The sequence below is a fragment of the Caretta caretta genome, chromosome 1, assembly GCF_965140235.1.
Source record: "Caretta caretta isolate rCarCar2 chromosome 1, rCarCar1.hap1, whole genome shotgun sequence".
In the NCBI taxonomy this organism is placed as follows: Eukaryota; Metazoa; Chordata; order Testudines; family Cheloniidae; genus Caretta; species Caretta caretta.
The window spans coordinates 246,317,259-246,332,444 of NC_134206.1; the positions used below are offsets into that span (position 1 = coordinate 246,317,259).

The 15,186-nt window shown below is 51.6% G+C and overlaps 1 protein-coding gene across 1 annotated transcript in view; it reads left to right on the forward strand.

Annotated features, from left to right (window-relative positions):
* Positions 1–1,426: 1,426 nt before the first annotated feature.
* FGD4 (FYVE, RhoGEF and PH domain containing 4) overlaps positions 1,427–15,186 on the forward strand; it is a 197,662-nt gene continuing 183,902 nt past the window's right edge. Inside the window, exon 1 of the mRNA XM_048829817.2 lies at positions 1,427–1,580. Within this exon, the coding sequence (XP_048685774.1) occupies positions 1,427–1,580 (154 nt within the window). The remainder of the gene's footprint in view (positions 1,581–15,186) is intronic.

Consider the following 15,186-nt stretch of genomic DNA (forward strand, 5'->3'; position numbering starts at 1 on the left):
GAAGGCAGTTTGTGGGGAAAGCAGAGTCTGCCTGGTGAGAAGGATCTGTTTGGGGATGGAAAGGTGGGGAGAGGATTGGAATCCTTGGGTATGGGAGAACTCCTCCATTTGCCTCTCCCTGCTGCCTAACGGGTCTGCTGGAGCAAATTGGTCATTATTTCTTCTCACTTGCCAGGGCTTCTTTGAGCTCCCCCAGGCAGGGATCTATCTGTTCTCACCAGGAGGCTTGATTACCCAGACTCTCAATAGCTGTCGCTCATGAAAGCTTATGCTCAAATAAATTGGTTAGTCTCTAAGGTGCCACAAGTACTCCTTTTCTTTTTGCGAATACAGACTAACACGGCTGTTACTCTGAAAAATATATCGGATAGGTTTCAAATGGTCTGAGAGCTTCCCAATCCACTGAATGCTAGCGTGTGGGTACGTGCATGTTCATGCATGCTTATTCTGTGCTCTCTAGCGAAGCCATCGCATCAGCAGAGAGAGAGAGGAACAGGCAAGTCCAGGAAGCAGAAGATAAATCAGGAGGAACGGAAGCCGATACAAGCTCATGCCCCTGCTTCTCCGTCCTGCGGGTGGGAGCTTTGCGGAGTTGTAGCCGGGAGGAAGGAGGCATTTGTCTTTTTGTCTCTTGGTGCGCTAGCGGAGGGGAGGTTTGGAGACTAGCGGAGTCTGGAAGTTAGCTGACAGCAAATCAAGGGCACTTGTGTTTACCAGCTGGAGGATCAAAGGTTTTACCTGAGCAGGGTGCGTGCCGTGTGTGGGGGCAGGTGGCACGGCAGCTCCAGAAACACTGGGCTAGTGCTGCGGGAAAGGAGAGGGGGGCGGAGAGTTCAAGGCAGGTACTGAGAGACTGGCAGTTGCCTGAGTGCATCAAAAAGTTGGGGGTGGGGAGGATCCGACGTGCGGGGTGTGTCGGATGCGGGAGGGGGCAAGCGGGGCTGCCGAGAAGTTGCTGGCGGAGGGGGAGGAGCTGCAGAGTTTCCATAGCGGCGTGGGTGGAAGCGGGTTGATTGCCTCCCAGGGGCAGGACTCACCTGACAGGTGCAGGAGGGAGGAGGAGTTACAAAGCCTGGGCAGGGCGGCGCCACCTGGGCTGGTGCAGGGGGCGCCTGGGGTCCAAGGCCAGCGGGAGCTGCAGTGCAGTGCAGGGACGGGGCGGGCTTTGCTGGGGAGGGTCCCAGCGCCGCTGGCTTCCTTCCAGCCCGGCCTCCGCAGCGCTCCAGGGCTGCTGAGCCGCAGCTTGGCGGCTCTTCTCTGCGGGCGGGGGAGGCGCCGTCGGCACCGAGCCCCGCGCCCGGGCAGCAGCAGCAGCAGCAGCCGCCGCCGCAGCCCCTCTGCGCGAGCCGGTGCGATGCGAGCCCCGCTGTGCCCGGAGCGCTGAGCAGCGAGGGCGCGCCAGCTGCCTCCTCCGGGCCCCGGCAGGATGAGCAGAGCGGAGAGCGCTAACTTCAGGCGCATGGCGATCCGGAGGAAATCCAGCCCGACCCTGCGCAGCTCGGCCCTGGTCTTTGCTGCCCCCGCTGCAGGAGGCAGGTTCCGCCCGCCGCCGGGAGAGGAGGCTCGGGAGGAAGCAGCAGGTAACAACCCGCGCGCGCCTCCCGGTTTTCTTTCCCCCCCCCCGGCGCTGAACCTGGCCAGCCCGCCCGGCCGCCTCCGCTCTCCGGCCCGGGGTCTCCGTCCGCACCGGCTGCCTGAGCGCGGGAAAGCCTGTCAAACTGCGTACGCTTTGGAGTGGCGGTGTGGGGCCCAGGAGACTAGACAAGGGGGTGGGGAGTGAGGTAACCTCTCCTGCGGGACCAACCGCTGTTGGTGAGCGACACAGGCGTTCCAGTTTACACAGAGCTCTTGAGGTCTGGCTCCAAAGCTTGCCTCTCTCCTCAGTAGAAGCTGGTCCAGGAAAAGATATTACCTCCCCCCCCCCCTCCTTCTCTCAGGTTTGGAATGTCTCCTTGATGGCAAGCAGTTTGGGGCAGGGCCTTTTTATTCTGTTTGTACAGTGCCTAGCACAATGGGGTTCAAGACTAGGACTCCAAAGGGCTAGGGTAGGGGTTCTCAAACTGGGGGTTGTGAGGTTATTAGATATGGAGGGGTTGAGAGCAGTCAGCTTGCACCCCAAAACCCTGCTTTGCATTCAGCATTTATCATGGTGTTAAATATATTAAAAAGTGTTTTTAATTTATAAGGTGAGGGGGTCACATTCAGTCTTGCTCTGTGAAAGGAGTCACCAGTACAAAAGTTTGAGAACCACTGGGCTAGGGTAGTACCAATAACTAATAAAAATGGAAACACACAAGCAAAAGCATCTTTTGCCGAATAGCAAGACTTCAAAATGGCTCTGACTTTACAGGGACTAATGCATCCCTCCTGGTGAAGCTGGAATTTTGGCCATTGGGTCAATAACATAATACAATAATATCTTTAAATGTTTCTATCATGTCATAACTAACACTGTTGGGTGTTAATAACTTTTTACTCTGGTTTTGGTGGTGTTTTGCTCTGTTCGGGCAATGAAAGTAGATTAGGTATTTTCTCTCTGGACGTCTCAATCGTTGGCATAAGGATGTTTTGTTTGCTTTTAAAATTCTCTTTGGGGTAAAAAAAAAATCTTAAGTGTTTCTCCCCCTTCAACCCTCCTCCCCCAAAGTGCTTGTTTCTGCAAGAACTAATTTTTGAGGTTCAAAATTGAGTTGTCTGGGCCAAGTGTGTGCAGGTCCGGGTTAGTGAGTCTGTGCAAAAGTGTCTGGAGTGGAACTGAGAAAAGACTATGGAAAAAATAGCACCATCATACTACACAGATATGCTCCATGTGTGCATTCAGTGCTGTCTGACTTTCTAGTGACAATTTTTTATTGGATTCTCTGTTATCTCTGCAGAGCCAACATAGCTATAACAAAATGATCTGGGGATTCTATTTCATCTCATGCCTCCTGAATAGGCTTATTTATTAAATTTCCATCAGTCACACCTGTGCAGTTAGGGGGGGGAGGGGCGTTACACAGGTGTCAATTAACCTTGCAGAACCTTTATTACTGGTGGTGATTTGGGGGGATAGAAGGGAGCCAACTTGGCTCTGAGAGCCCAGTCTGAACGTGCCGGGCTTGCAGGTTGAAAAAAGACTCTTGTATTTTGAGCGCATCTGACATGGAAGCTGTAGAAGCAGTAAACCTGAGACTCCATCCTTGGTAATACTTCTACTATGTCTCGCTTTTCAGAGCACTACTCCTTGGAAGGAAGGAAAAAACTCACCTGTTGTGGATAAGCAACAAACTCCGTGTGTTAATTTGCTGTTTGACACAAATTCAGGCTTGAAATGCCAGCTGCCACCCCCTAAATTTAAAGCACAGTGTTAAAGGGAAACTGTCAACTCAGATTTGCCTGCACGTGTGAACCTCATACGAACAAACTTTTTATTAAACTCATGATCAGTGACAGTGGCTGCGCTGGAATTTTAAGAAGTTGTTTATGAGTAGGTTGATATGATATGCTAGTGCTCTTGCTACTGCTACCAGAAAAGGATATTGTTGGGTGTCTTTGTTTTTTTTTGTTTTTTTTAAAGCCTTTAACCCTCCTCTTTCCGTTTACTTGAAGGATTTTCCATAGGGCTTCTGTAGTGGGAGGGGAATTTTCATATTATATAGTGTAGTGGTGAGGACATGAGTAGTAACTCTTCTGCTCCTCCAAATGAGCAGCAAACTCCGTCCCAGTGGCTATCGTTTCCTTTGCAGTTTCACTAACCCTCTGCAGTTACCCTCTTTCTCACTACACTCTTGGATTAGTATCCCATCCTTCCCACCAGTTGTTCCTTACACAACATACATAGTATGAAGGAAACACATGAACACAGTAATCATGTTGACTGACTATATACATGCAAGGCCTTGCTATACATTCACACACCACTACTCTGGTAGCTTCTGAAACATAAAGGACCATGAGAGCCCCTAGGGAGATCACAAACTATTTGAGAATTAAAACGAGGAGTACTTGTGGCACCTTAGAGACACACAAATTTATGTGGGCATAAGCTTTCATGGGCTAAAGTCCACTTCATCTGCTGCACTGATTATCACTACAAAAGGTTTTTTTCTCCTGCTGATAATAGCCCTGTCACGGAATGTGGGGGAGTCCAGGCCCTGCACCCCTCTTCCTGGGATCCACTGAGACTCTCAGCCAGCCAGTAAAACAGAAGGTTTATTGGACAACAGGAACACAGTCCACAACAGAGCTTGTGGGTACAACCCGGACCCCTCAATCACGTCCTTCTGGGGGAGCAGGGAGCTTAGACCCCAGCCCTGGGGTTCCCTGTGTTCCTCTCCCCAGCCTCCAACTGCCAACTAAACTCACCCCGCAGGTTCCCTGCTGCAGCCTCTGTTCACATTCCTGGGCAGAGGTGTCACCTCCCCCTCCCCCTCCTGGCTCAGGTGACAGGCTCTCAGGTCTCCCATCCCCAGGGCACATTCCCAGGTCAACACTCCCCCCTCCCTGCTGAGTCACATCTCTCCCCCCTTCGAGACTGAACTGAGCGGGGTCACTGTGACCAGTGACCTGGGGAAGTTCGGGGCCCCCTCTCCGGGACAGCGCATCCGCTATCAGGTTGGCACTTCCCTTCACGTGGACCACGTCCATGTCGTAATCCTGCAGGAGCAGGCTCCACCTCAGGAGCTTGGCGTTGGCTCCTTTCATCTGGTGCAGCCAGGTCAGGGGAGAGTGGTCGGTGTACACGGTGAAGTGCCGCCCGAAGAGATAGGGCTCTAGTTTCTTGAGGGCCCACACCATGGCCAGGCACTCCTTCTCGATGGCCGCGTAGTGTTGCTCCCGGGGTAGCAACTTCTTGCTCAGGTACACGATGGGGTGTCTCTCCCCCTTTTCATCCTCCTGCATTAACACCGCCCCCAGTCCCGTGTCTGAGGCGTCGGTGAACACCACAAAGGGCTTGTCAAAGTCTGGGTTCGCCAGAACTGGGCCACTGACCAGAGCCTCCTTCAGCGCCCGGAAAGCCACCTGGCACTGCTCGGTCCAGACCACCTTGTCTGGCTTCCCCTTCTTGCATAGCTCAGTGATGGGGGTGGCTATGGCGCTAAAGTGGGGCACAAATCTTCGGTAGTATCCTGCCATCCCAATAAAGGCTTGGACCTGCTTTTTGGTGTGGGGAGCGGGCCAGTCTCTGATCACCTCCACCTTGGCTGGTTCCGGCTTTAGGCGGCCGCTCCCCACCCGATGGCCCAGGTAAGACACTTCCGCCATCCCCACCTTGCACTTCTCCGCTTTTACAGTCAGCCCAGCCCCCTGGAGTCGGTCCAGCACTTGTCTAACCTGGGACACGTGGTCCTCCCAGGTCTGGCTAAAGACACAGATGTCATCAATATACGCCACGGCAAAACTCTCCATCCCCCTCAGGAGCTGGTCCACCAGGCGCTGGAAGGTGGCCGGCACTCCCTTGAGGCCGAAAGGCAGGGTCAGGAACTCATAGAGCCCCAGAGGGGTGATAAAGGCCGATTTCAGTCGGGCATCTGCATCCAGCGGCACTTGCCAGTAGCCCTTTGTAAGGTCCATGGTGGTAAGGTACCGAGCTCCTCCCAGCTTGTCTAGGAGCTCGTCCGGCCTGGGCATGGGGTAGGCATCAGATACAGTGATGGCATTGAGCTTCCGATAGTCCACACAGAACCGGACCGACCCGTCCTTTTTGGGGACCAGCACCACCGGCGAGGCCCAAGGGCTGGCAGATGGCTGGATCACCCCCAAAGCCAGCATGTCCCGGACCTCTCTTTCCAGGTCCTGAGCAGTTTTCCCTGTGACTCGGAAGGGGGACAATCTTATCGGCGGGTGCGACCCTGTCTGCACCCGGTGGACAGTCAGATTAGTGCATCCAGGCTGGTTGGAAAACAGCTGTCGGTACGGATGCAGCACCTCCCTGACCTCAGCTTGCTGGGCAGGGGTTAGCTGATCCGAGAGGGGAATTGTCTCCAGGGGGGAACCAGCTCTGGTCCCAGGGAATAGATCTACTAAAGGGTCATCTCCCTGCTCTTCCCACTGTCCACACACGGCCAACACCACATTCCCCCTGGCATAATATGGCTTCATCATATTCACATGGTACACCCGGCGGTGGTGCGCCCGGTTCGACAGCTCCACCACATAGTTTACCTCATTGAGCTGCTTGACGACCTTGAAAGGGCCCTCCCAGGCGGCCTGTAGTTTGCTCTTTCTCACTGGGATGAGAACCATCACCGGATCCCCGGTGGCGTAGGCACGGGCCCTTGCCGTGCGGTCATACCAGACCTTCTGCTTCTTCTGGGCTCTGGCCAGATTCTCCCTGGCCAGGCCCATGAGTTCAGCAAGTCTCTCTCGGAAGATCAGGACATACTCCACCACTGACTCTCCATCGGGAGTGGCCTTCCCCTCCCACTCATCTCTCATCAGGTCCAGGGGGCCCCTCACCCTCCTTCCATATAACAGTTCGAAAGGCGAAAATCTGGTAGACTCCTGTGGCACCTCCCTGTACGCGAACAGCAGGTGAGGCAAGTACTTGTCCCAATCCTGCGGGTGCTGGTTCATAAAGGTTTTCAGCATCATCTTTAGCGTCCCTTTAAACCTCTCCACCAGCCCATTGGACTGGGGGTGATAAGCTGAGGCCCAGTCGTGCCGGACCCCACATTTCTCCCACAAGCACCGGAGCAGGGCCGACATGAAGTTGGAGCCTTGGTCTGTCAAGACTTCCTTGGGGAACCCCACTCGGCTGAAAATGGTCAGGAGCGCATCGGCCACGGTGTCTGCTTCAATGGAAGCTAAGGGCACTGCCTCGGGGTAGCGGGTGGCAAAATCTACCACCACCAGAATGTATTTCTTCCCAGATCTGGTCGTCCTGCTGAGAGGCCCCACGATGTCCATGGCCACCTTCTGGAAAGGCTCCTCTATGATGGGCAAAGGTCTCAAAGCCGCTTTCCCCTTGTCCCGGGCCTTCCCCACCCTCTGACAGGGGTCACAGGATCGGCAATACTGCCGGACCGTGGTAAAGACCCCGGGCCAGTAAAAGTTCTGTAGCAACCTCTGCCGGGTGCGCCGGATTCCCTGGTGCCCTGCGAGGGGGATGTCATGGGCCAGGTACAGGAGCTTGCGGCGATACTTCTGGGGGACCACCAGCTGCCTCCTGATCCCACAGGACTCTACTTCCCTTGTGGGAGCCCATTCTCGGTATAGGAACCCCTTCTCCCACAGGAATCTCTCCTGGCAGCCTCTCCTCATGGTCCGTACCACACCGAGGTCGGCCAGGTCCCTGAGCTTCCGCAAGGAGGGATCTTTCCTCAACTCGGCCTGGAACTCAGCGGCTGGGGAAGGGATGGGGACCGGTTCCCCCTCAGTGGCCAGGTCTGAGGCCTCAGCCTCTCTGAGCCGTGCCCCTCGGCCCTCCCTTCCCACCAGGGTAGGGTCCCGCGCCTCCGGTGCGGTACCCTCCCCGAGGTCAGGGAGCAGTGGCCCTCGCCGGCTCTGGCTACGGGTCACAACCAGGGCGGTCTGGGGCTTGCTTGGCCAGTCCTCTAGGTCTCCCCCCATCAAAACTTCAGTGGGCAGATGGTGGTGCACCCCCACATCCTTGGGGCCCTCCTTGGCCCCCCATTTCAGGTGTACCCTTGCCACGGGCACCTTAAATGGGGTCCCGCCCACCCCTGTCAGGGTCAGGTAGGTGTTGGGCACCACCCGATCTGGGGCCACCACCTCGGGCCGGGCCAGCGTCACCTCCGCGCCCGTATCCCAGTATCCATTGACCTTCCTCCCATCCACCTCCAGGGGAACAAGGCACTCTCTCCGGAGGGACAGCCCCGCGCCCACCCTGTAAACCGAGCACCCTGAGTCCAGAGCCTCCAGCCCTCTGGCGGAGCTGGCCTGGGGTACTCTTCCCTCCTGAGCAGGTGGTAAACTGGTAGGCCCCCTTTCCTGGGTCGTCTGCCCCTCGTCCAGCTGGGTCCCTACCCAGTTAACCCTGGGTAGGTTGGGTCTGCTCAGTTTGTCCCTGAGCCCAGGGCACTGGGACCGTACGTGGCCTCTCTGGCCACAGTGATAGCAGCTCAGGTCACGTTGGTCCCCTCGAGCGGGTCGGAGTGGCCCGACGCCAGGCGTTCCCCTTGGGAGGGGGTTCTCCCTATTTCCCCTCTGGGAGGCCCCCTGGTGACTCTCTCTCTGCATCGGGGGGGGCCTGTTCTTTTGGGACTCCTCCCGGCTACCCCCTGACCGACTGTTCACAAACTCGTCGGCCAGCTGCCCTGCGTGCTGGGGGTTCTCGAGCTTTTTGTCCACCAACCACAGCCTCAGGTCGGAAGGGCACTGTTCATACAGCTGCTCCAGTACGATTAGGTCAAGCAGGTCCTCTTTAGCTCGGGCCCCAGCTGTCCACTTGCGGGCATACCCCTGCATCCGGTTGGCCAGTTGTAGGTAGGTGACCTCAGGCGTTTTACGCTGACTCCGGAACCTTCTCCGGTACATCTTGGGGGTCAGCCCAAACTCACGGAGCAGGGCCTGTTTGAACAGTTCATAGTCCCCTGCCTCCGGCCCTGTCATCCGGCTGTACACCTCCACGGCTTTGGGGTCCAGTAAGGGGGTGAGGAACTGGAGCCTGTCTGCAGGGTCAACCCTGTGCAGCTCACAGGCATTCTCAAAGGCTGTCAGGAAGCTATCTATGTCCTCCCCCTCCTTCCGCTGGGCCAGGAAGCACTTATCAAAGCTCCTTGCAGTCTTGGGTCCCCCCGCACTCACCACAGCCGGGGCCCCACTGCTCCTCAGCCTGGCCAGCTCCAGTTCATGCTGTCTTTGTTTCTCCTTCTCCTGACGTTCCCTCTCCTTCTCCTCCTGCTCATGTTGACGTTGTTTCTCCTCATGTTGACTTTGTTTTTCATGATCCTCCAGCTCCCTCATTTTCATCTCCCTCTCCCATTCCAGCCGCCTCCGCTCCAGGGATGGGGAGCTCCGCCGGGAGGATCCCCTGCTGGGTGCTGGGGTCAGGGTGCCCTCGGTATTCGCTGGGCTTCCCCCAACCCCTCCCCCAGGCCTAGGTAGGAAGGGTCTCGGGATGTCCTCGGCAGCAGTCTGACCCCTCCCAGCCCGGTCAGGCCCCGGGGCCCACGCTGCGTCTGCCGGGCGGCTCCCCTCAGGGACAGGGATCGGGTCATCCAAGCGATCCCTCTCCTCCAACTGGGCAATCAGTTGTTCCTTGGTGGACCTCCCGATGCGCAGCCCCCTCTGCCTGCACAGCTCCACCAGGTCACTCTTAAGGCGTTTAGCGTACATCTCCCTGCTGGCCACTCGCAGGCCGGGCAGCTTCCCACGGTTTCCAGGAAAAGCCCTGAGTGTGCCAGTCCTTCTTGAGGTCACCACCTCTTTGCCAGGGTCGAGCTGCAGACTCCTCCGCCCCTGGGACCGCTCGCTGCAATCCCCCGGGGGACCCTGTTACTGCAAAAGTCTTTCTCTCTGGTCACACATTCCCAGGGGTTAACCACCCCCCGAAACCGTCTCTCTCTGAATCTTCAGCACGCCTGGTCCCCGTCAATCCCCCTTCGTTTTACTGTTCCCCAGTCACTTACTGCAGGAAGCGCCGTTCACGGGGTGCAGTCCATCCCGCCGCTGCCACCAGTTGTCACGGAGTGTGGGGGAGTCCAGGCCCTGCACCCCTCTTCCTGGGATCCACTGAGACTCTCAGCCAGCCAGTAAAACAGAAGGTTTATTGGACAACAGGAACACAGTCCACAACAGAGCTTGTGGGTACAACCCGGACCCCTCAATCACGTCCTTCTGGGGGAGCAGGGAGCTTAGACCCCAGCCCTGGGGTTCCCTGTGTTCCTCTCCCCAGCCTCCAACTGCCAACTAAACTCACCCCGCAGGTTCCCTGCTGCAGCCTCTGTTCACATTCCTGGGCAGAGGTGTCACCTCCCCCTCCCCCTCCTGGCTCAGGTGACAGGCTCTCAGGTCTCCCATCCCCAGGGCACATTCCCAGGTCAACACTCCCCCCTCCCTGCTGAGTCACATCGTCACAAGCCCACCTTAATTAATTTGTCCCATTAAGGTTGGTGTGGCAACAACCATTTTTTCATGTTCTGTGTGTGTGTGAGAAAATCTCTATATATTCCTAGTGTATTTTCCACTGCATGCATGTGATGAAGTGGGTTTTAGCCCACGGAAGCTTATGCCCAAATACATTGGTTAGTCTCTAAGGTGCCAAAGTACTCGTGTTTTTTTTTTTTTCTGATACAGACTAACATGGCTACCACTCTGAAACCTATTTAAGAATTACTGCTTGATTCCTATACGCTGTAATATCATACATAAAAAAACTTTAATTTCTTAATTTCTTGTAGTGTTCAATGATTATGGGGATGCTTACGTTTAAAAGGGCTGTATGTTACATCTATAGTGGCCAAATAGGAAGGTCCCTACCCAAAGGAGCTACTCTCTAAATAGACATGGAGAAGTCGAGATGGGGATGGGAATCAAGAACAATGTGACTAAATGGTGGTGATCAGCGTTCCTCTTGTTGTTTGTGGGTCTTTCGTTTTCACTTACTACAACATTTCAGTGGGGAGAGGTGGGTTAAGAAGCCTTGTGTTAGAAGCAAGTTTTTACTGGAAGAAATTTGAAGCAGAAGAGGACAGAGACAAGGTGAATGAGGTCAGAAAGGGAATTACAGGTGTAGGGAACCATATACAACTGCTACTCTAACCTACTGCCTCAATCTGCACCTTATGCGTGATGCTGTTAAGATGAATGCATTATACCTTTTCCATGGTGACACTGTGTTGCAGTCGTAGGACATTGTTCACTGCAGCACTGAGTAAATGGAGAAACTGAATAGTGATGGGGGGCTAACTTTTTTACTTGAGCAAGAATAATATCAAAATTCAAGGAGAGAATAATAATGCATCAAATATATAGAGCACTTCCTATTCAGGTTACTTCCCAAATGCAGTCCACACAACATCCTTGTATTAAGGACATTTTCATTTACAGGTAGGGAAGTGGAGACACAGGTTACATTGACATACCCAAGGTAACAAAGGATGTTAGACCCTATCTTGCAGTTAGCCACCTATGCAACCACACCAGTGTAATCCCCTAGATGAAGTCTGTTCTTCCTATGACTGTATCATAAGACCACACCAATTAAATGAACAGCCAGTTTGATTTATTTTCATGATCACTTGGGAAATTTTCTCCTTTTAATCTTGCCCAGGGAAAAGTGACTCAGACTAGCTCCTGTTCTGAAAACATACACTTTAGCCTTCAGGCACAACATTAATGCATTGTAAAGCTGGATGTTGGCATAATGGGAAGGGTGCCAGATCTTGTGCAGTTTATGAAATATAAACTGCACACTGGACCTTGAGGAAACCTCCCAACCTAACTGCATTCTGTCAGGTATTGTGTGCATTGAATAATAAAAAATATTGAAATATTTGTCTCATGCTAGGCATTTGAAAATGTCAGCTATTTAGGTTACTACAAGGGGTCGGGAGCATTCTCACAACATTCGTAGCATCAGAAGTACTGTGTCTGGGTGTCAGACAAATGGAAAAACTACCCATGGGCTTGTATGGAAGACTATGAAGAGATTAGAGCAGATTTTAGACTTTTTGTAATCAGCTGGTATTTAAAAGCTCTTCATAAACTAGTAAGCTTTTTGTGTGTGGTTAGTGAGCAGACTCAGGAACTGAAGTAACCACTGTTACTTGCGCGGACTCTTGCGCAAGTAACTAATGTCTCTTGCACGGACCTGGATGTCAGAATTTGTTCATGTAGGGGACATTGTAGGTTATATCTAGTCTTTGGGAGACATATCATAGACTCTCTAATATATATAGACAGGCAGTAAGTATTCCAGTTCAGTGTTGTGCACGGAAAAACAGCGCCTCCAATAGTCAAGCTCTCCTCCTCCCCACCCCCGGAAGGATTGTACTGCACATCAGCATTTAGTATAAGGTGAAATCCAGATGTGGGTTTTTAATACAAGACCTTCCAGCTTCTAGACAAACGTGCTACGAACTAAGCCACAGTAACTCATAATGATATGTTCAATGCCAATCTGATTATATTAAAAGTAAAGTGAAACCTGGCTTAAGTGACTACCCAAAGGACCAGTACAAATGATTTGCCGATTCATAGATACTAAGGTCAGAAGGGATCATTATGGTCATCTAGTCCAACCTCCTGCACAACGCAGGCCACAATCTCACTCATCCGCTCCTGCAAAAAACCTCTCCCCTATATCTGAGCTATTGAAGTCCTCAAATCGTGGTTTAAAGACTTCAAGGAGCAGAGAATCCTCCAGCAAGTGGCCCGTGCCCCATGCTAGAGAGGAAGGTGAAAAACCTCCAGGGCCTTTTCCAATCTGCCCTGGAAGAAAATTCCTTCTTGACCCCAAATATGGCGATCAGCTAAACACGAGCATATGGGCAAGATTAGACGTTGACATTTAATGAAAAGCTGAATAAAATTATACTGGAAACTTAGATTTTAAAGGGGTGGCTGCAAATTGCAGGGCATGTGATCTTCACCAGTAGTTCTCAATATTTTTGGGCTCAAAACCCATTTGTAAATGTTGATGGCTGTCAGGACCCAGTAAACAGACCCTGGGGATGCCCAGTATGGTGGCAGGCCCTAGGGGGTGTTTGCAGAGCCCAGTCCATGCTCACCCTGCAGTGGTGGCTTCTGTGGTTCCAGTCCCACATAGGTGGCCGGTCTTGACTCCGTGCTCTGGGTGTTGCAACCTGGTGCGTGTGGCTTGCAGCGTCACTCACGCAAATTAGGCCCAGCTGGCCCCCTGGAGCCAATCCCAGCCAGCCCCACTGGACTGGAGCCATGGACCCTTTGACATGTTCTGGGGACCTAATTTTGGGTCACAGCCTATGTGTTGAGAAACCCTGGCCTGTAGAAATCTGGTTAATCACAGATTATGAAGAGCATAGCTAAAGGCTTGTCTTCGCTGCAGAGTTAACTTGAGCTAGAACTCTAGTGTTGCTCGTAACTTGAGTCCCAACCACACAAGCAAACATTTAAGTGTAGTGGTGCTTTTCATTTGAGTTGGCTGGCCTATCAGAGGACATAGGCTATGGCTCAAGTTCACAGAACCATCAGCTTCTAATCCAGTCACTCTGTGCAGTCTGAGTGTAATATTGTAGTGTGGCTACTCTCAATCAAGGTAGGGTAACTTGAGAGGATTCATTTGAGTGTAGATAACTCAAGACGTTGCTCAAAGCACACAGATCAGTGATTGTTTACTGTCATCAATGGCTTTTTCCCTTTCATACATAAATGTGAACTTTCCTCTAAAAATTGAATGTGGTGCTTTTTTTGTTTTCTTTTTTTATTAAGATCTGGTGGGGAGGAGGGCCAATTATGCGTAGCATGTGCTTATTTTGGTTCTCTTCCTTTAATTAAAAAATTACTGGATCACCTCTGCCCCACTTACCTCCCCATGGTATAGGATTGCCTGCCAGGCTCTTACACGTTAGCAGTGTTAGATGCTGCAGTATCGTGTTATATCCCTGTCTTGCTCTTTCAGAGAACTGAGGTGACCTGCATTCCGTACAGTATTGCTGCAGAAGGTATTTGCAAAGTCGAGCAGAAAAGACTGTGATTTCCCTCTGCTGCTGCTGTACCTTGGCTTGTCAAATGGATATGATCACATGGGATTATTCAAATAATATTTTATGGGCTTTTTTTATATTTGTTCCTTTTTGCAGGGGATGAAATAAAGGAGACTTCAGTGACATGCTGTGCAGTGCTTTAAGGGATGTCTGTGTTAAAACAGTGAATCAAATAGAGGCTGAGAGTTCTGAACAAAATAAACAGTGCCCTGATTCTCTTTTCTGCCTGTGGAAATGAATAATTACCTTTGGGCATCCGCTCTCCTTGCTCCTGGGTGTAAGTCACCCGCTGCATTACGGTTGATTGGACTGTAGTGATTGAATATCTGATTGCTATTTGATGTGTTCAGGGAAAACAAAAATGAGCATTAGTTAAAGCAGACAGCAATTACAGTACTGTATCTAGACACAGTGGACACAATTGTGACCTAAAGCTTTCCATATATTGGACTTCCCTGGTATGCACAGGATTTTTCTTTTTTGGTTCTACATGAATTGTCCAACAAATTCTGATAGGTGTAATATCCAGAAAGAAGTTGGGAAGAACAGGGGGAGGTTCTCTTCAAAATATTTTCTCTCCAAAAAAAATTTGAAGAATGTACAAGCAATTGTTTTACGGGAAATCATGCTGGAAATTTAGCTATACAATTTCCCACTCTGCAGTTATTTTGCAGATTACCACCATGGACTAAATTCTGCTTCCAGATATATGTGCACATACCTCCCATAGAAGCAACGCAGAGTGTGAAGTTGTGTGACAATAACAAAAATGCAGAATTTGGTATCCTAAGTCTTGGCGGTCCTGTCAGCACTACTGGCATCCAACTTTACTTAAAAACATCGATGGTATTGGAGCCACCCTGACTGAATTTGATACATAGTCGGTCATTGGTATATTTGGTACAGACGGCTTTTCTCAAACATTGAGTGTGCATATTTGTTTCCTGTTCGTGTTTTTGTTTCTCAGCATTTAGGACTAAAATAACCAGAAGCTAACAGCAAAACACTCTCTTTGGTTGATTAGGTTGTTTTTTTCCAAAAAAGGAAAAAAAGGCCAGATGTGTCCATTATGATCATCTAATCTGACCTACTGCTTAACGCAGGCTGTAAAATTTCTCCTCTCCAACCCATAACGCTAACTTGTAGGAGAAAAAGGATTTGGCCCTTAATGAAGTCCTTATCAATAAATCAGTGACTGGTTAGTAAGAGAGGGAGTTTTGCATCATGTCAAAATAATAAAAATATGCCCGTTTAGCCACTTCCTTTAGAATGTTTGGTAGAAGGCAGGGAATGGAGAGGCAGTGGTGGTGGTCATAGTTCCTGAACTAGCTGCATGCCTACAATGTTGAAACTAGTTCATGCGTGTAAAAACCCTGTTACTCTTCACTCATCCAATGTGCAGGCAACATGAGAAGTTTGGATGTTGCCCAAAAAAAGTGCATGGTTTGGGAAAAAAAAGGAACCTGCTCAGGAAGCATGTTGCTTTTGTGCTGTTACTACTACAGCACAAGTTCCCCAGGTCATTTGGAAAAGGCAAGCTATTGATGCAAAAGGA